The sequence below is a fragment of the Macaca thibetana genome, chromosome 11 (assembly GCF_024542745.1).
Source record: "Macaca thibetana thibetana isolate TM-01 chromosome 11, ASM2454274v1, whole genome shotgun sequence".
Lineage (NCBI taxonomy): Eukaryota > Metazoa > Chordata > Mammalia > Primates > Cercopithecidae > Macaca > Macaca thibetana.
This window is the reverse complement of record NC_065588.1, coordinates 46,495,292-46,517,038: the sequence shown is the minus strand read 5'-3', so window position 1 is coordinate 46,517,038 and position 21,747 is coordinate 46,495,292. Positions and strand designations below refer to the sequence as shown.

General features: G+C 42.3%; 1 protein-coding gene across 5 annotated transcripts in view; it reads left to right on the top strand.

The window, feature by feature from the left end:
• The window catches only part of CERS5 (ceramide synthase 5), a 37,238-nt gene that overhangs the window by 11,701 nt on the left and 3,790 nt on the right, over positions 1-21,747 (top strand). For 2 of the 5 annotated variants that reach the window (XM_050748683.1, XM_050748684.1), the window contains exons 2-10: positions 11,359-11,464; positions 12,225-12,355; positions 13,334-13,391; positions 16,822-16,872; positions 17,634-17,726; positions 19,721-19,849; positions 19,941-20,047; positions 20,126-20,347; positions 20,922-21,078. In XM_050748683.1, the coding sequence (XP_050604640.1) occupies positions 11,359-11,464; positions 12,225-12,355; positions 13,334-13,391; positions 16,822-16,872; positions 17,634-17,726; positions 19,721-19,849; positions 19,941-20,047; positions 20,126-20,347; positions 20,922-21,078 (1,054 nt within the window). Of the gene's footprint in view, positions 1-11,358; positions 11,465-12,224; positions 12,356-13,333; positions 13,392-16,821; positions 16,873-17,633; positions 17,727-19,720; positions 19,850-19,940; positions 20,048-20,125; positions 20,348-20,921; positions 21,079-21,570; positions 21,595-21,747 lie in introns of all 5 variants that reach the window. The other 3 variants (XM_050748685.1, XM_050748686.1, XM_050748688.1) reach the window with 2 other exon arrangements.

Sequence of the window (21,747 nt, the reverse complement as noted above, 5' to 3'; positions counted from 1 at the left end):
GATTTTTAGTAGAGACGGGGTTTCACTGTGTTAGCCAGGATGGTCTCGATCTCCTGACCTCATGAGTCACAGCGCCCGGCAATTTTTTTTTTTTAATGGCCCTCAAAGGAAACCAAAGATCACTTGAGCACAGACCATGAAAGAAATGCTGGGTTTGGTGGTATAGGTATCTTGAAAAGTGCAGTACCTTGTACACAGGGAATCCTATTCTTTTAAGAATTTACTCAGAAGAATGTATTGTAACTTTTTGTTCTCAGGGATTGTTTTTCACTTTTAAAAATTACTGAGGACTCCAAGGAGCTTTTGTTTATGTGGGTTACATATACCCATCAACTTTACCATATTTTAAATTAAAGTTTAGAAATTTAAGAAATGCTGACCGGGCACAATGGCTCACGCCTATAATCCCAGCACTTTGGGAGGCCTAGGTGGGTGGATCACCTGAGGTCAGGAGTTCAAGACTAGCCTGGCCAACATGGTGAAACCCCGTCTCTACTAAAAATACAAAAATTAGCCAGGCATGGTGGTGCATGCCTATCGTCCCAGCTACTTGGGCGGCTGAGGCAGGAGAATCACTTGAACCTGGGAGTGGAGGTTGCAGTGAGCCAAGATAGCGCCACTACATTCCAGCCTGGGTGACAGAGCGAAACTGTCTCAAAAAGAAATTTAAGAAATGCTTATTAGTTCATTAAAAATAACAATAGGCCAGGTGCAGTGTTTCACACCTGTAATCCCAGCACTTAGGAGACAAAGACAGGAGAATAGCTTGAGCTCAGGAGCTCAAGACCTGTGTGGGTAACATAGCAAGACCTCGTTCTCCACAAAAAGGGAGAAAATAGACAAAATTATTAATACATCGATTTACACGTTAACATAAATAAGCTTTTTGAAAAATATTATTTTCCAAAAGAAAAAATAGAAGAACAGCGTTGATTTTACATTTTTGCAAATCTCTTTAATATCTGGCTTAATAGAAGACAGCTGGATTATCCTAGCAGCTTCTGCATTCAATCTCTCGTAATATATTGTTTTGATTGAAGTATGAAGAAAAGATGGCTTCATACAGCTTTGTCATTGAAAAGCAGGAAGTATGTTAATAGCCCTTTCAAATAATTTGATGTTTATCTTTGATACTACACCAAAACACAAGTAGCAGTTGTTTTTTTTTTTTTTTTTTTTTTTTTTGAGACAGAGTCTCGCTCTGTCGCCAGGCTGGAGTGTAGTGGTGTGATCTCACTGCAACCACCAACTCCCTGGTTCAAGCGATTCTCCTGCCTCAGCCTCCCGAGTAGCTGGGATTACTGGCATGCGCCACTGCACCCAGCTAATTTTTGCATTTTTAGTAGAGACAGCGTTTCACCGTGTTGGCCAGGATGGTCTCAATCTCCTGACCTTGTGATCCGCCCACCTCGGCCTCCCAAAGTGCTGGGATTACAGGCGTGAGCCACCCACCCAGCCACAAGTAGCAGTTTCTTAAACGTTGATTGCTAAGTAAAATCTGAAGCCATATTAATGAGCTTTCCATTTTATTATGTTAGAATCCATTGTTCTATGTTAATTGTGTTTTGTTGTTGTTGTTTTGAGGTGGTGTTTTGCTCTTGTCACCCAGGCTGGAGTGCAATGGCGCAGTCACAGCTCACTGCAACCTCCGCCTCCTGAGTGCAAGCGATTCTCCTGCCTCAGCCTCCCAAGTAGCTGGGATTACGGGTGTGTGCCATCATGACCAGTTAATTTTGTATTTTTAGTAGAGATGGGGTTTCACCATATTGGCCAGACTGGTCTCAAACTCCTGACCTCAGGTGATCCGCGCGCCTCAGCCTCCCAAAGTGCTGGGATTACAGGCGTGAGCCACTATGCCTGGCCTATATTACATTTTGAATGGACATCATGTATCCATCATTTGGAAAATACTGGTTCATTCAGTTATACAAATGTCCCACATGTCAATATGATATTATACAATATTTAAAAATCACACCTGTAATCCCAGCACTTTGGGAGACTGAGGCAAGTAGATCACAAGGTCAAGAGATCGAGACCATCCCGGCCAACATGGTGAAACCCTATCTCTATTTTAGTAGAAAAGTACAAAAATTTAGTACAAAAATTAGCTGGACGTGGTGGTGCGCGCCTCTAGTCCCAGCTACTCAGGAGGCTGAGGCGGGAGAATCGCTTGAACCCAGGAGGCGGAGATTGCAATAAGCCAAGATCGTGCATGCCACTGCACTCCAGCCTGGCAACAGAGTGAGATTCTGACTCAGAAAAAAAAAAAAAAAAATCCTATTAGTTTATCTCATTTTAACCAATCTCATCAGAAAAGTCTTAAGTATTGAGTTGTCAGGCTGAAAGGCAGATAAAAGTTTTCTAAACATTCTAAGTTTAACTTGAAAACTTGAATTTTATCATTGGCAACAGTGCTTTTCTTGAAATGACGGGCTCACATCATTTATTATAATTATTTCTAGTATTATTATTATTATTTTGAGACAAAGTCTTGCTCCGTCGCCAAGGCTGGAGTGCAGTTGCAGGATCTCAGCTCACTACAACCTCCGCCTCCTGGGTTCAAGCAGTTCTCCTGCCTCGGCCTCCTGAGTAGCTGGGATTACAGGCGCCTGCTACCACACCCAGCTAATATTTATATTTTTAGTAGAGACAGGGTTTCACTATGTTGGCCAGGCTGGTCTCGAATTCCTGACCTCAGGTGATCTGCCCGCCTCTGCCTCCCAAAGTGCTGGGATTACAGGCGTAAGCCACTGCATCCGGCGTCATTTATTTTTGAGAAAGTGTTTGCTAAATACTCAAGAGCTGAATGACATTAGTTTGTCAGTCCTTTCAGGTAAAAATGGTATTCTATGGAAAAAGTGACTTAGTTTATTCTGCTCGCAATAGTCATACAAATGGTTTTCCTTGAGAGCCATATACTTTGGTATGCATCAGAAGTGCTTTTTGGGTACATCTATTTTATCACAGAATAAGTGGAGACTGGGTTTCAACATGTTGGCCAGGGTGGTCTCAAACTCCTGACCTCAAGTGATCCGCTTGCCTCAGCCTTCTAAAGGGCTGGGATTAACAGGCATAAGCCACCGTGCCCAATCACAGAATACTTTTAAAAAACATATTCAAGGGTCAAGATTTAATAAAAGTAATAATTTGTAGTGCTTCATCAGGGACATTCTTAAGCAAAACTGGCATATTTTAAAAATTGAGAAGACATAGCTCTACAGTATAGTAACTACTAGTATGGTTTGGTGTCACTACCTTGATTTGGTATAAAGTACCATAATGTTTTACCTACCATGGATTTGCACAATCACTGCAAATGTCAACACAGTGAAAAAGGCAAATAATAATATTGTTATGAAAATAGTTTAGTTTGTAGAGCCCCTGAGAGTGCCTCAGGAACCCTCAGGGGTCTGCAGACCATACTTGAGACCCTCTACCATAATTGAATGAGGTTACTGAGGGTGAATGTGTAGAGTACAAAAAGAACCTCTAAGTGAACCCTGAGGAAACACCATGTTGTAGGAAAAGGCAGAGGAAAAATAAACTGCAAAGGAGATAGAGGAATGACAGCCATACGTTATTTGATAATATTAATAGTTGGTATAGGCCACGCACAGTGGCTCACACCTGTAATCCCAACACTTTGGGAAGCCGAGGCAGGTGAATCACTTGAGGCCAGGAGTTCGGGACCAGCCTGGTCCTGAACAGGTACTAAAAATACCTGTAATCCCGGCTACTTGGGAGGCTGAGGCAAAATTGAACCCAGGAGGTGGAGGTTGCCGTGAGCCAAGATCACGCCATTGCACTCCAGCCCAGGTGACAGAGGGATGCTCCATCTCAAAGTGGGTGTTTAGTAAGTGTTTACTTTGTCCTAGGCATTGTTCTAAGTGCTAGGCATTGAATCCTCATTAGTAAGTTTATGAGGTATGCAGGCACTACTGTTATCCTCATTTTACAGATGAGAGAACTGAAGCACAGAGTAACTTGTCCAAGGTGACTCAACTAGCAGTGCTTACCAGGCAGTCTAGTTCCACTGCCAGAGAGGTAGAGGGAGAAGATTAGGAAGAGTATGGCAGTAAGGAAGAGAAAAGGGCATTTCAAGAAGAAGGTTAGTCATTAATGATTTGGTTGGTGCAAAAGTAATTGTGGTTTTTGCCATTAAAAGTAATGGCAATTACTTTTGCACCAACCTAATAAAATGCTGCTGAAAGGTCAAGTAAGATAGAGGACTGAAAAGCATCCATTTGTTTTCACAATAAGGAGATCATTGACAACTTTGGCAAGAACAGCTTCAATGGAGTGTAGGGACAGAAGCCAGAGGGGAGAGGAAGGTGAGTTGAGGAATGTGTGGGAGTTTAGTTGTGAGGTCGGGGAAGGCCAGAGGGTGCTAGGGACCGGCAGGGCTGTTTTAAGATGTGAAAAACTTGAGCATGTTTAAGATCTGATGAGAAGAAACAAGTTGAGAGTGAGGCTGAAGATAATAGAAAAAAGGAGGGATAAGTAGAATGCAATTTCTGATCAGTAAAGAGTACAGGGAGATTGGTTTTAGATGTGATTAGTTTAGATTGAGTGATTCTGATAACAAAGTTGAGGGCATTCCCTTTCCTAAATGCTTGAGGGTCTTGGCTATTTCTACTTCTTTCCTCCTGTGTCTTTAACTGCTTTAACTCACTGCTGTCTTTTAGAGTCTTTACTTTACTGGAATTTCTTTGGTAAAGGTTACTACAGATCTCCAAATTGCCAAATCTAGTAGATACTGAAGTCCTAGTCTTGGTCTCTCCCTTATTTGATACAACTCCACCTCTGACCTTCCTGTCCCCTAAATTCACCTTTTATGCTGATGTTGTTCAGGGTTCTGACCTCAGTTCTGTTTTAAGTTTATATTCCTTTGGTATGTAATCACAGTCACCCCCACAAATTTAGCTACCACTTATATTCTTATTCATTTGTATTCATATATTCTCTTCTTTCTCTCTCTCTCTATATCATACCCAAGCCCCTTTTCCAAGTGTATTTGCATCCGAGACAGTTCCATTTTAATGTCCCATGGGTACTTGAGATTCAGCAAAAACAAAACTCAACTCATCTTTAACTCCCAAACTTTATTTTATTTCATTATTTTATGTTTTGGAGATAGCATCTCACTCTGTCACCCAGGCTGGAGTGTAGTGGCACAATCAGGGCTCACTGCAGCCTCTACCTCCTGGGCTCAAGCAGTCCTCCTGCCTCAGCCTCCCTAGTAGCTGGGATCATGGGCACATGCCACCACACCCAGCTAATTTTTAAAAATTTTTTGTAGAGATAGGGTCTCACCATGTTGCCCAGACTGGTCTTAAACTCCTGTTCTTTTTATATATCTACTTTGGCACTTTATATTTTTCTAGAAATTGATCTAAGCTGGTGTTTCTCAATCTGGTCATATTGCTGCATACATACAAAATAACATTTGTGGCTGAGTGTACTGCTCGCGCCTGTAATCCCAGCACTTTGGGAGTCGGAGGCAGGTGGATCACTTGAGGTCAGGAGTTCAAGACCAGCCCGGTCAATGTAGTGAAACCCCGTCTCTACTAAAAATACAAAAATTAGCTGGGCATGGTGGTGCATGCCTGTAGTCCCAGCTACTACTTGGGAAGCTGAGGCACAAGAATCACTTGAACCCGGGAGGCGGACGTTGCAGTGAGCCCGGATCACACCACCACACTTCATTTCAGCCTAGGCATCAGAATGAGACTCTGTCTCTAAATAAATATACAAAAAACATTTGCATTATACAGTAAGGTATATGAGGCCAGAGACTACAGACTAAAGGTTTCTGGCTACCCGAAGGCCCCACGGATCACCCTGAAAGCTAAGATCAGTATCTCAGCATAAGTATAGCCCATTTGTGTTACTTGCCACCATAAAGTAGTCGAGAAGCTTAATCTAGACTTTGGTTTTATTTGTGTATAATTCATATTCATCAGTGGTGTAATGAATCACAAAAGTAGCATTGTTAGTATATAGATCCTATCTTTGATAGGAAAAAGCGAAAGCAATAGGTAATTTCATCCTAATTAACCTAGGCTTAGGTCAACTGCTGCCATGTATCTGGAGAGCAGGAAAAGGGCAGAGTGAAATGATCTCTACAAAGTAGGACAAATCTAATACTGTCAGGATGGGTCACTAGATTTGTGTTCGTGGAGTTACAGGTGGAAAGTAGTAGCTTATTTTTATAGACCACTAAATGCCTGCTTAACTAAAATCTGCCAGGAAGGGAAAAATCTTGTCTGACAAATTGTTTTAAAACGTGGATCGATCCTGGAGAACACAGAAAGCCACACTAAAAGTATGATTTCTCAGTATCATCGAGCACAGCAGTTTTCAAACTATGATCTCAGGACTCCTTTACAATCTTAAAAAATTTTCAAGGATCCCAAAGAGTTTTTGTTTATGTGGATAGTACCTATCAATGTCTACTGTTTTAGAAAAAAAAAAATAGGGAAAATGTACATGTTTTCTGTATTTACACATGTATAAAATGTGTATATATATATTTTTTTGTTTGTTTGTTTGTTTGTTTTTGAGACAGAGCCTTGCTCAGTCGCCCAGGCTGGAGTGCAGTGGCGTGATCTCGGCTCACTGCAAGCTCCGCTTCTCGGGTTCCCGCCATTCTCCTGCCTCAGCCTCCCAAGTAGCTGGGACTGCAGGCGCCCGCCGCCACGCCCGGCTAATTTTTTGTATTTTTAGTAGTGACGGGGTTTCACCGTGTTAGCCAGGATGGTCTCGATCTCTCGACCTTGTGATCTGCCCGCCTCGGCCTCCCAAAGTGCTGGCATTACAGGCGTGAGCCACCGCGCCCAGCCTTTTTTTTTTTTTTCTTAGATGGAGTCTCGCTCTGTCACCCAAACTGGAGTGCAGTAGCGCAATCTCGGCTCACTGCAACCTCCGCTTCCTAGGTTCAAGCAATTCTCCTGCCTTAGCCTCCCAAGTAGTTGGCTAATTTTTTGTTGTTGTATTTTTAGTAGAAGATGGCATTTTGCCATGTTGGCCAGGCTGGTTTTGAACTCCTGACCTCAAGTGATCTGCCTGCCTCAGCCTCCCAAAGTGCTTGTATTACAGGTCTGAGCCACCACGCCCAGCCTATTTATTTATTTATTTATCTATTATCGAGACAGAGTCTGCTGTGTTGCCCAGACTGGAGTGCAGTGGCAAGATCTCAGCCCACTGCAAACTCCGCCTCCTGGGTTCAAGAGATCCTCTCACCTCAGCCTGCCGAGTAGCTGGGACTACAGGCATGTGCCGCCATGCCTGGCTAATTTTTGTATTTTTTGGTAGAGATGGGGTTTCACCATGTTGGCCAGCCTGGTCTTGAACTCCTGAGCTCAAGCAGTCTGCCCACCTCAGACTCCCAAAGTGCGGGGATTACAGGCATGAGCCACCGGGTCCAGCCTCTTTATTTTTGAGACAGGATCTGGCTCTGTCACACAGGCTGAAGTGCAGTGGCGCAATGACAGCCCACTGCGCGACTTCCGAGGGTCAAGCGATCCTCCCACCTCAACCTCCCAAGTTGCTGGGACCACAGGCATGAGCTACCACACCTGTCTAACTTTTGTGTTTTGGGCAGAGACAGGGTTTCACTACGTTTCCCAGGCTGGTCTCGAACTCCTGGGCTCAAGTGATCCATCTGTCTCAGCCTCCCAAAGTGCTAGGATAACAGGCATTGGCCACCGTGCCCAGCCCATATTTATTAATTCATTTAAAAATAGCAATGGCCTGGGAAACATGGTGAAACCTTGTCTCTACAAAAAAAATTTTTTTTAATTAGCTGGGCATGGCCAACACCTGTAGTCCCAGCTACTTGAGAGGCTGAGGTGGGAGGATCACTTGAGCTGAGGAGGTCAAGGCTGCAGTGAGCAGTGATCACACCACTGCACTCCAGCCTGGGTGACAGAGTGAGACCCTGTCTCAATATAAATAAATAACAATGAACTCATTACATTTTATGAAAAATAACTGTTTTCCAAAACAAAAAACTGAGAAGAGTAGCATTTTAACATTTTTGAAAATATCTGGCAGTTGTAGTCTCATGTCAGCGTCTGCATTCAGTCTGTTGTTATATGTCATGTAACTTGTGGAAAGTTCCACTGTACTCTCATGAGAGAGAAAGGATTTTTATGAAATTATAGAATTATTATGAAGATAGTTTTGACCTTGTAGACCTACTGAAAGGGTCTCTGGATTCCCCAGGGGTCTGTAAACCACACTTTGAGAAGTGCTGATGTAGCAGAAAGGATAAATGCCAGCCTCTGGAAATTGACCAGCCTAGGTATCTTTTTTTTTTTTTTTGGAGATGGAGTCTCACTCTGTCGCCCAGGTCAGAGTGCAATGGTGCAATCTCAGCTCATTGTAATTTCCACCTTCTGGGTTAAAGCAATTCTCCTGCCTCAGCCTCCTGAGTAGCTGGGGTTACAGGCGCCCACCACCACGCCCGGCTTTTTGTATTTTTAGTCGAGATGAGGTTTCACCATGTTGGATAGGCTGGTCTCGAACTCCTGACCTTGTGATCCACCCGCCTCAGCCTCCCAAAGTGCTGGGATTACAGGCATGAGCCACCGCGCCCAGCCTAGATACCTATTTTATAAGTTATACCAAATGCCAGCCTTTTGTATGATGTAGAATTAGTAGTTTCTCAAAAGCTATTAATTTCAAATAATTTCACTTTCTTCAGTAACGTAATTCATTAACTGTGTAACTAAATCTATATATTTAATTTTTATCACAAATTAGGAAAGAGTCTTTTCCAATCAAGTCTGTAAAATATCATAATAAAGCTTCATTCTGTGGCACAAAATAAACACTCAACAAGTATTTGTCAAATATTCTTAGGCTCCATATAGCTGGAACTGACTGGATATGAGTAGCTTTATGCTTTTCACTGAACTCTGAACTAATGAGGGCAGGATGTGAGCTAATGACAATGCTAGATTATTAAGTCCACACCATGATCCAGATAATAGTAATTTTAAAATTGGCTTCACCCAGGTAAGCAGAATATAGACTTGTTATATTAAAGAGGATTTCTTGCTTCTCACTTTCTGCTGGAGGTACCGGAGTACCCAGACTGAAATATGTTTCTAGTGAAATAATAATTGCTACTCTTTAATGAATGTTTACTAAATGTCAGGTATTGGTATAGGCATACATTGTATCATTTTATCTTTAACCCTGTGAGGTAGATATTATCTCCATTCTATGGGTATGTAACAATCACAAGGTCTTTAAGCTGGTAAAATCTGTCTAACTGCAAGTCCTGAGTTTTAATCACCTGACTGCTTCCGGATTAAAGAAGCCTGGGTTGGGGGTAAGAGTAGGAATTGGAAAGGCTGTTTTCTGCCTTTGGATTTTCATGCAATTATGTTGATAGGAAAAGGAGGAGGAGACAGGGTTGTTTAGATGATTTTTATCTCTAATATGGTATCAACTCAACAACAAAGAATGACTGCCTCATTTACTCTTCTGAATGCTGATTAATCCTGGGTCGGAATTGAGCTCCAATAGAACAAGAGTGGGTTTCACTAAAACCTATTGCTTGTCAGTTACTGAGCAACTGCTGAGCACAGTACGTTGGTAAATATGAAAGCAGTCTATTTGTGTTTAGAAGGAGTTTAAACATGAGTTAGGGATTAAAATATTATTGGTATACAGAATAGTATACCAGTAAATGTAAATTAATGTATCCACTAGCATTGGCCTTTGAATGGAACTATTTTTTTTACCACCTGTGTAAAAGAGAATGTGTTACAGATGTGGCTAACTTTATGCTCTGAATAAATATTACCCTATGGCTCAGGAACTTTGGTGATAAGGTAAAAAGTTTTCATAGAGGGAGAAAAGTTTCTTATTTCTCAATCCCTCCTTTAGAGACAATATATTCTAGATTCAAATGCAGCTCAAGAAAATAGATCAATGGCACTCCATTTTACACCTCCCAGTCATATTTTCATTATGGGACTCCTTAAGATGCTAAGGGCTAAAACTGGTTTTGACTTATCCTGAAAGTGGCAATATAGAGCTTTTCCTAGTGCTGATATTCATAGAAATCTCTGGTTGTGGGGGAGAGTAAGATCCTTCTTGAAGAACCAAGGAATAGTTCCTCAATTTTCAAAGATTCAAAAGTTAGAAATTAATTATAATCAATCAATGATAACATCATAGAATCTTAGATACAGAAAAAGAAATCTTAGAAATCATCTCATAACCTCTTTTTATTTTTTATTTATTTATTTATTTTTTTGAGACGGATTCTCGCACCGTCGCCTGGGCTGCAGTGCAGTGGCGCGATCTCGGCTCACTGCAACCTCCACCTCCAGGGTTCAAACAATTCTCCTGCCTCAGCCTCCAAAGTAGCTGGGACTACAGGCGCCTGCCACCAAGCCCAGCTAATTTTTTTTTAATTTTTAGTAGAGACAGGGTTTCACTATGTTGTTAGCCAGGCTGGTCTCAAACTCCTGACCTTGTGATCATCCTGCCTTGGCCTCCCAAAGTGCTGGGATTACAGGCGTGAGCCACCACGCCCGGCTTTTTAATTCTTTTTAAAAATTTAAATCCATGGGACTCTGCTTGATATAACCTCTTCTTTTAGATCATGAAACCAAGACCCAAGAGATAAGTGATTTTACCAAATTTATATGCCTTATTAGTAGATCTGAGACTAGGATAGAGTGCTAATAGGTAATTTCCTTCTCCCCTTTCCTAGCTTCCTGATTTCTTTCTTCTTGACTCCTGAAAGATCGAAGTATTTCCGTAACCTCTTGGTTAGGCAGGAAGGTATCCAAGACCCAGGATATCTATATGCAGGAAGAGCTTAGTCTCAGTTCTACTTTTCCCTCCAATTAAGATCTTGGTCTTTTGATGTAAGGAAAACTGCCGTTTATTAATCACCTCCTTTGTGCCAGTGTCTTTCATATACATTATCTCATTGTACACTTACAAGATTCTTCTGAAGTAGATTAGTGGTTCTCACATTCTAATGGACATGTGAATCACCTGGGAATCTTGTTAAAGCGCAGGTTCTGATTTTGCAAGTCTGAGATGGGCTCAAGATTATGCATTTCTAAAAAGCTTCCAGCCAGCACAGTGGCTCACACCTGTTATCCCAGCATTTTGGGAGGCTGAGGCTGGTGAATGTTGTCACCATAAAGAAGTGATAAATGTTGAAAGTGATGGATATGGTAACTACCCCAGTTTCGTCATTATCCTATGTATACATGCATTGAAACATCACATTACACCCCATAAATATGTACAATTATTATGTGTCAATTATAAATAAAAATTATTTTAAAAGAATTGGCCCTTGGATTTTCTCCATTACAGGTTTATTGCCAAACCCTGTGCACTCCATATTGGCATCGAGGACAGTGGTCCTTATCAGGCCCAACCCAATGCCATCCTTGAAAAGGTGTTTGTATCTATCACCAAGGTAAGTGGGCAAAGAAACAGAGAGGCAAAATTCACACAAGGCGTTGCTCCATGGGGCAGTGGAGGGTAGACAGCACATATCCCTAAGGGTAAGGATAGGATGGGATGATCTTTCATGTTTGAGTAGTCTATGTAGCTATATGGAGAGCTTTATCCCCTCAGGGAAAACCTTTGGGCCCTACGTATGTCAAGTTTACATAGTAGTATGTTTGAGTTTTAGGCCCAGCAGCCACCTTTACCCCTCTTTCCCCAAACACACACCATATCTTGTTTTTGTTTTTCCTTGTTCCAGTTTCTGCCACTGCCTAGTTGTGTAATCGAAATGGAGACGGTACTGATAGCCTTTGCAGTTCGGGTTTTTTGTTGGTTTTTTGGAGAGACAAGGTTTTGCCATGTTGCCCAGGCTGGTCTGGAACTCCTGAGCTCAAGCCATCCTTCGGCCCTCGGCCTCCAAAAATCCCAGGATTACAGGCATGAGCCACCATGCCTGGCCTGCAATTTGGGTTTTTAATATCCTTTTTTACTCAGCCTGGGCTGGAGGAAGAGTCGAAACAAGGATGTGTATAGGTGAGCAGTACAGGTCCTTGATATGTAAGATAAAATTTCTTACTAAAAATGACTTTGGGATAACTTGGAAAGATAAACATCACTTGAGCCACTATGGCTATCATACCTTATCACTCAGCTAGTCAGTGGTATTGAAGGAGGGGTCTCGGAAGGGTCTGAGGAGACGGGTGTTGACTCTGCTTATACATTTACAGTATCCTGATAAGAAAAGGCTGGAGGGCCTGTCAAAGCAGCTGGATTGGAATGTCCGAAAAATCCAATGCTGGTTTCGCCATAGGAGGAATCAGGACAAGCCCCCAACGCTCACTAAATTCTGTGAAAGCATGTAAGTATGCAAGGAGAGAGGGAGGGAATAAGGAAGAGGGTGGGATACAACTGGACTGAAGTTTTCTTTTTTGAAAATCACTTCTGTTGTTAGGACAACAGTTAATGGATATAGAGAGCTAACTCAGCCTATTATTGGTAGGAAAGAAGGGAACTGGAACACTGATTCCCTTAAGTTTCTTGGACATGTTGCCACTAACCTAGGTATGGTTCCATTTTGTTTCCTTTTCCTAAATAGATTGGGAGTAAATCCTTATAACTGTACTTATGTAAGTAGATGTACTAACACATGTATACCTTAATAGAGGGAGTACTAGCTTGCTTGCTATAAGTTGACAATTTTTAGGAAGCATTCCTTTTCTGGGAAATACTATTCTTCATTTTATTGAGCTTTTTCTAATTATCCTCTGAGCACTGTATTAGTAATTGTCATGTAAAGAAAAATGCTAGGGAGTCTGATGATAGAGCCTAATATTTTTCCTAATGGAAGATGACTCTGTCTTTGGTTTTTTTGTTTTGTTTTTTTTTTTTTTTGAGACGGAGTCTCACTCTGTCACCAGACTGGAGTGCAGTGGCGTGATCTCGGCTCACTGCAACCTGCACCTCCTGTGTTCAATCTATTCTTCTGCCTCAGCCTCCTGAGTAGCTGGGACTACAGGCGTGCGCCACCATGCCCAGCTAATTTTTGTATTCTTAGTAGAGACAAGGTTTCACTATGTTGGCTAGGATGGTCTCGATCTCTTGACCTGGTGATCCGCCCACCTCGGCCTCCCAAAGTGCTGGGATTACAGGCATGAGCCACCACTCCTGGCCCCTGTCTTTGGCTTTTTAAATGACAGTAGTTGCCCCTATTCTAGGACTTGATCCTCTTTCTCACCAGTAACTCTCTTATCCCCAGATTTGCTATCTTGACTTCCCTAGCCTCAGAGACTTCGGTTTCAGTGGACATTTGTCTAACCTCTCCTCTTTGTCCACCCAGGTGGAGATTCACATTTTATTTATGTATATTCTGCTATGGAATTAGATTTCTCTGGTCGGTGAGTCTTAACTTTCTCTAGTCCTCTGTTGGGTTGTAATCATGCCTAGATCTCTAGAAACAAGAGTTAATCTAGAAGCAAGAGTTAAATACCTTTAGATTTTTTTTCTTTTTTTTTTTTTTTCAGACAGAGTCTCGCTCTGTCACCCAGGCTGGAGTACAGTGGTGGAATCTCAGCTCACTTGCAACCTCCACCTCTTGGGTTCAAGCGATTCTCTTACCTTAGCCTTCTGAGTAGCTGGGACTATAGGTGCACACCACCATACCTGGCTAATTTTTGCATTTTTAGTAGAGACGAGATTTCACCATGTTGGCCAGGCTGGTCTTGAACTCCTGACCTCAGGTGATCCACTCACCTCAGCCTCCCAAAATGCTGGGATTTCAGGCGTGAGCCACTGTGCCTGGCATAAATGCCTTTAGATCTTTATATTTCCCCCAACTTTTCCTCCTCTGTGATGCCCACAGTCCAGGTTTATATCCTAATAGATTGTCTTCTGTCTGGGGCCTGACTTCAGTAACCTTATAACTCTACTGCTTCTCCCTAGAAGATACTAGTAATATCAGTAATAACTAAATCAGCATAATACTTAATGTTTTACAAAGCACTTGACAAAAATTGAAGGAGGAGAAATGGAATCAACCCTTTAAAGTGGGTGAAACGGGTATTATTCCCATTTTTTAGTTAATTGTCAGAGTCAAAGAAGAATTTCAGGGGGCCGGGTACAGTGGCTCACATCTGTAATTTTAACACTTTGGGAGGCTAAGATGGGCAGATATTTGAGCCCAGGAGTTCAAGACCAACCTGGGCAACATGGTGAAACACCGTCTCTACAAAAATTTGCCTGGTGTGGTGGCATGTACCTGTAGTCCCAGCTACTCAGGAGGCTAACGTAGGAGAGTCACCTGAGCCCAGGAGGTCAAGGCTGCAGTGAGCAGTGATGGAGCCACTACATTCCAGCCTGGGTGACAGAGCAAGACTCTGCCTCAGAAAAAGAAGGAAGAATTTCAGGCTTTTTGATTCTTGAGTTCATGTTTTTTTCCCTGTACCATACTATTTCTCTCTAAATGGTATCACTGTGTTTTCAAAATATTATAGACAAAAAACTGGCAGAAGTAAAGGAATAGACAAATATACAGTTGTACTTGAAGATGTTAATACTTTTCTCTCAGTAATTGACCTAAACCCTAGGCAAAATAAATAAATAAATAAATAATCACTAAAGATGTAAAATATATGAATGACATGATCAACCAGTTTTAGCTAATTGACATTTATAAAACACTACACCAACAGCTGAAGAACACATATAATTTTTAAGTGCATGTAGAAAGATAAACTAATGCTGGGCCATAAAATAAGTCTCAGTAAATTTAAAAATATTGAAATCTTAAAGAATGTGTTCTCTAACCATAATGGAATTAAATTAGAAGTCAATTGTAATGAGAGACATGGAAAATATTTGGAAGTCGCCCGTATGCAGTTGCTCACACCTGTAATCCTAGCACTCTGGGAGGCTGAGGCAGGCAGATTGCCTGAGCTCAGGAGTTCAAGACCAGCCTGGGCAATATGGCAAAACTCCATCTCTACTAAAAATACAAAAAATTAGCCAGGCATGGTGGTGCGTGCCTGTAATCCCAACTGCTGGGGAGGCTGAGGCACGAGAATCATTTGAACCTGGGAGGCAGAGGTTGCAATGAGCCGAAATCACGCCACTTCGCTCCAGCCTGGGTGACAGAGCAAGACTCTGTCTCAAAAAAAAAAAAAAAATTGGAAGTTAAACAACTCTTCTCAATAACCTGTGGATCAAATAAAAAATCACAAGAGAAATAAGAAAATATTTTTAATTGAATGATGCTAAAAGTAAAACATATCAAAATTTCTGGGATACAGATACAACATACCTAGAGGGAAATTTATAGCTTTAAATGTTAATATTACAAAAGAAAGGCTTAAAGTTAATCTAAGTTTCTGCTTTAGGTTCTTGAAAAAGATAAGCAAAATAGGTTAAAGGAAGGAAATAATAAAAAATAAGCAGAAATTGGCCAGGCGTGGTGGCTTACCCCTGTGCTCCCCACACTTTGGGAGGCTGAAGTGGGAGGATCACTTAAGCCCAGGAATTCAAGATCAGCTTGGGCAAGATAACGAGATCCAATCTCTATAGTGAGACCCCATTTCTAAAAAACCATAATAAAGTAAATAAGTGGAAATTCATTAATGAAATAGGCATTAGATAAACAATGGATACATTTGTGGGGTTTTTGTTTGTCTGAGACAGAGTCTCACTCTGTCTCCCAGGCTGGAGTGCAGTGGTGCAATCTCGGCTCACTGCAACCTCTGCCTCCTGGGTTCAAGTGATTCTCCTGCCTCAGCCTCCCGAGTAGCTGGGACTACTGGAGTACGCCACCAGGCCCAGCTAATTTTTGTATTTTTGGTAGAGACAGATTTTCACCATGTTGGCCAGGCTAATCTCGAACTCCTAACCTCAGGTGATCCTCCCACCTCCACCTCCCACAGTGCTGGGATTACAGGTATGAGCCACCATGCCTGGCCTGTTTTTGTTTTTGCTTAAAACAGGGTCTTACTCTGTCACCCAGGCTGGAGTGCAGTTGTATGATCACAGCTCACTGCAGCCTCAACTTCCCAGGCTCAGGCGATGCTACCACCTCAGCCTCCCAAGAAACTTGAGACTACAGGCACATGCACAACCACACTGGGCTAATTTTTGTAGTTTTTTAGAGACGGGGTTTCACTATGTTGCCCAAATTGGTCTTGAACTCCTGGGCTCAAGCAATCCACCCACTTCAGCCTCCCAAAGTGCAGGGATTAACAGGTGTGAGCTACTGTGCCTGACCATGGATAAAATTAATAAAGCCAAAAGTTCATTCTTTGAAAGGTCTGATTAATGGACAAACTCCAACAAAAAAAGAAAATATGAATTACCAATATGGGAAGGGTTATCACTACAGATCCTATAGTCATTGAAAGGATAATAGGACAATATTATGAACAATTTAATGGTAAGAAATCCAGCAGCAAAGATGATATACACAAACTCCTCAAAGGACATAATCATTATTCCATTAGAGATTATTAGTTTTGACTTCTGAACCTGGCATGGAGATACCTTTCTTGGTTATCAAATGAATCACTGTCTTCCTGTATATATATTCCAGGTGGTGATACTTCCTAAAACTATCCTAAAATTCTCTTTGTTCTTATTTACCTCAAAGCATAGTTTTTCTATTTATAACACTCTGTTGTAGATGAACAATCTAGCTATTTATTGATCCTTTGGGGAGCCCTTAAATCTGTTTGGGGGCTTTCCTGTCTCTCTTTTGCCCCAGCCTAGAGAGAAGGGGATTACATGGGGTAGATCTTGAAGCCAGGTGAGAATCTTGAGGATTGACATGGATTATCTGTTTTCTCTTAGTCACCTTGGTTCTGGGACATCCGACAGTGCTGGCATAACTATCCATTTCAGGTAGGATCTGAGTCGTTTCAGGATAGAGGTCTTGAATGTGTGTAAGATGGAGTGAGTGAGGATCCTTTGCCAGTCCCCAGGACAGATGGTGTGTTTCCTTGGGATTGACGGATTAGGGGTTCAGTCTCTTTAAGTCATATATTCAGGGTATCTATTTTTTATTTTTATTAATTTTCCCACTGCTAAGAGTCATATGAGGTATCTATTCCTGAGACCCCCATAGCAATGAAATCCAGTGAGTTTTTTCTTCTGATTTTCCCCATTATATTCACTCTAATTGGGCTAGAAATAAAAGCAGTTTTCTGGTATTTAATGAGGTACTTTCTGGTTCAGATGTCTTTTTTGTATCAAGGGTAACTTGAAATCCCATTAAGAGCATCTTGGTTGTAATCTATACTGGAAATATGTCAAAGAACTGCTAAAGGGGTGGAAGAGGAGAAGGCCTATGTGTATTCAATCCTGTAAAAAGCACTAATTGCCCAGAATCCTAGACATACTGATTTGATTGTGCTATAGTATGTGTTAACTGTATCTCATCTCTGTAAGATGAGAGCTGAAGATGGGTGTGCAGAGGAGCGAGGGAAGAGGCTTAAGTCTCTACACCAATCCAAAGTCTGTTAGCTATTGCGTATCTTGGGAGATAATGGGGAGGAGAAATGTCTAATAATTTGGGGTATTGGTCCTCCAAGGCAGAGAAAGTTGGAGAGGTGGAATGCACGTTTGACTAGTCGGTAATCTAACTACTTCTTTCTCTCTTGCAGCCTCTTTCAAGTGGGCTTTATTACTATTATATCATGGAATTGGCCTTCTATTGGTCCCTTATGTTTTCTCAGTTTACAGACATTAAAAGAAAGGTAAGGACGTTGGCCCCCTCAAGTCCCAAACTTACTGCATCCTCCTTTCTAGCAGCTTCCATGACTGCCATTATGATGTATTATCTTCCCTGAGACCGCAAAAGGAGAAACTGGGTTTGATGGACTCTTAGCTTGTTGTAATGTTCCCAGAAATGAGACTGAATTAATGATGAAGTATATTTAAGACATTCAGGGAAGCCCCAGGATAAGAACAATTAACCAGCTAAGAAGCATACTTTTTTCCATATTCTTCTTTAAGCTTCTTACATATCTAAAGAAAAAAATCCTAGTCAGAATTGGGGGATAGCAATGCCTTATTTAGAAAAAACACCTGATTCCAGAAAAGCTGGATAATGGCTTTCACATGGCATTAGGGACACTTGCTCTGTCTGTACTCCCTTTCTGGTTACCCGACTTACTCAAAGAAAGTCAATTGGAAGGGGTTTTACTCTCTTCCTGCTATTGTTCAGGAAGCAAAGATTGAGAGAAGTGAGATGACTTGCCCAGATAGTGACAGAGTTGGAAATGACTTAAGTTTTATACAACCAAATAGAAAAGGCAGAATCTTTACTTTTTTATTAGCGTCTACCTGAAATAAGGTGGTTCCAGCAGCTCTAACCCTAATCTGTCACTAACTCAGGGTTATCTTTGGTGAAGGAAACCAGGGTTAGCATTTATGGGAATGAATTAAAACTTAACCAGGTTGTTAGTGTTATCTAACATAGAAACTTGATACTCAATTTTTTTTTTTTTTTTTTTTTTTTTTTTTTTTTTTTTTTTTTGAGGCGGAGTCTCGTTCTGTCGCCCAGGCTGGAGTGCAGTGGCCAGATCTCAGCTCGCTGCAAGCTCCACCTCCTGGGTTTACGCCATTCTCCTGCCTCAGCCTCCCGAGTAGCTGGGACTACAGGCGCCCGCCACCTCGCCCGGCTACTTTTTTGTATTTTTAGTAGAGACGGGGTTTCACCGTGTTAGCCAGCATGGTCTCGATCTCCTGACCTCGTGATCCGCCCGTCTCAGCCTCCCAAAGTGCTGGGATTACAGGCTTGAGCCACCGCGCCCGGCCAGAAACTTGATACTCAATTTTTATGCCTTTTACTCTCCTATGGTCAGAAGACACAGGTCACTTTATTACAATTTTATTTTAATTGTGATACATATAAGAAAGTTTGAAATACATATTTAAGTTTTAAACATAATAAACGGAGAAGTATTTAATAGATGTGTCTGATAACTCAAGTATTTAGAGACTTCCCTAGATCTAACTTGACATTTGAACCCAAGAGGAAATTAGAGCCACAAACCTATCCCTTCTATTAGGTCCTTGTGGTTGACGTTTCTCTCATTAAAACAGAAGAGTCATAGAACCTCAGAGATCTCTAAGGCTTGTATGTCCCACTGGGAAGTTATCCCCAGGTGTCAGTTCAGCATCCACACTATATATATTCCGCAGTTACCAAAGGAAATTTTTACTTTCTGGCCTTTGAGCTGCATTAACGTAGAGTATGGGTCAGTCACTGATGTAGGGAGTGTTCAGTTAAATGCTAGGTAGCCAGAGGAGAGTCTAAGCAGAATGGAAACTTTTTTTTTTTTTGAGATGGAGTCTCACTCTTTCGCCCAGACTGGAGTGCCGTGACGCGATATTGGCTCACTGCAACCTCTGCCTCCCAGGTTCCAGCAATTCTCCTGCGTCAGCTTCCTGAGTAGCTGGAATTACAGGTGTGCGCCACCACACCTGGCTTATTTTTGTATTTTTAGTAGAGATGGGGTTTCACCATGTTGGTCAGGTTGAACTCGAACTCCTGACCTTGGGTGATCCGCCCACCTTGCCCTCCCAAAGTGCTGGGATTACAGGCATGAGCCACTGCGCCTGGCCAATGGAAACTATTATATACGGGGTGGGGTAAGATCCTCAGAGAATAATGCAGGACATTGGGTTGGCTGGTGTTTCTACGGCCCAGCTTTTACCTCCCTCTTCTATTTCCATTCCTTCCTAGGACTTCCTGATCATGTTTGTGCATCACTTGGTCACCATTGGGCTCATCTCCTTCTCCTACATCAACAATATGGTTCGAGCAGGAACTCTGATCATGTGTCTACATGATGTCTCAGACTTCTTGCTGGAGGTAAAAACCCAGTCTTTCTCCATCTTCTTCTCTTCTCTTCTTCCTATGTGAGGACTTTCTCCCCAGCTCAATTCTTTCTTCCTTTCTCCAGGCAGCCAAGCTGGCCAATTATGCCAAATATCAGCGGCTCTGTGACACCCTTTTTGTTATCTTCAGTGCTGTTTTTATGGTTACACGTCTAGGAATCTATCCATTCTGGTAAGTGGTAGGGCTGTAGAGTTGTGGTAGGTATGAGCCTAATGATACCTTTTGCCAATTCTCATTTTGCCCATTCAGTTTTTCTGTTCTATTCTATTCTATTTTTGCCAATAGAACACAAGAACCCTATTGCCCTGCTTTTACCTTGGCCTGTGCTGACCTTTTATGGACTCTCATAGGACCTCTGCTGCCTCACACCGTATTTCTAGCAAGGTCGGATCCAGACTCAGAGTACCCGACTCGGTTGGCTTCTGGTTTTTTTGACTCATCTCTGAGGAACAGTCCTAATTTTATGCCTAAGTAATTCCTTTGCCTTCTTTTGCCCTGTTGATACAATTCTCAGGCCCTTCTTGCTTGTGTTCCTGCTCTGGTCCCAACCCTGACCAACACACACATATTCTCATTCTCTCTCTCATTCTCTCTCATTCTCTCTCTCTCTCTCTCTCTCTCTCTCTCCCCCTCTCCTCTCCCCCCTCCCCCACCCCGTCTCCTTTCACTTCTACATTCACTGCTTTATGGGAATCAGCTACCTACTGTCCTATCCTATATGTGTCTGAGGAGCTGAGTCATTCCTAGGATTAGAGTCCCACTTCTGTCCTAATTTCGTCAAACTCCGCATATTTGAAGTCATTAATAATGTGACTTAATCCATCAGTTCCTAAGATTTATATATCTTTCCCTGTCCCTAAGGATAGAAAACACAACAGGCTCCTCCCCTTCTTTATTTTCTTACTGTGGATGACAGTCCCTGGAACTTCAGCTGATAAAAGGGCTGGTAGGAAAACACACAGGGCTCTCCATCCCTAGGACTCGGCTTCATCCCTGTCTTCTGAGCTTTGACTTTAGAATCTGACCATTGGCCTCCCTCTTCTAGGATTCTGAACACGACCCTCTTTGAGAGTTGGGAGATAATCGGGCCTTATGCTTCATGGTGGCTCCTCAATGGCCTGCTGCTGACCCTACAGGTTCTGCATGTCATCTGGTCCTACCTAATTGCACGGATTGCTTTGAAAGCCTTGATCAGGGGAAAGGTGAGGATGAAAGATGGCTTCTTTCTTTGGGTTATGGGGGAAGATAGGGATTACTCAACAGATGTTCTCTCTCCATCAAACCTGGTGAGCCCCATCTACTCAAGCAGGCCAAGCAAAAAGCCTAGGGCTCCAAAGTCTTTGCCTCTTCTATGAGTGTTTTGCCTTTTTTAGTTTAGAGACAAGGTCTTGCTCTGTCACCTAGGCTGGAGTTCAGTGGCATGATCACGGCTCACTGCAGCCTCAAACCTGGGCTTAAGGGAGTCTCCCACTGCAGCCTCCCAAGTAGCTGGGACTATAGGTGTGCACCACCATGCCTGGCTAATTTTCTTATTTTTTTGTAAATAGGGTGTCACTATGTTACCCAGGCCAGTATCCAAGTACTGGCCTCAAGCATTCCTCCCACCACGGCTTCCCAAAGCAATGGAATTATAGGTGTGAGCCACCACACCAAGCCTGTTTTACCTTTTTTTTTTTTTTTTTTTTTTTTTTGAGATGGAATCTCGCTCTGTCGCCCAGGCTGGAGTGCAGTGGCACGATCTTGGCTCACCACAACCTCCACCTCTTGGGTTCAAGTGATTCTCCTGCCTCAGCCTTCCTAGTAGCTGCGACTACAGGATGTGCCACCGTGCCCAGCTAATTTTTGTATTCTTAGTAGAGACGGGGGTTCAC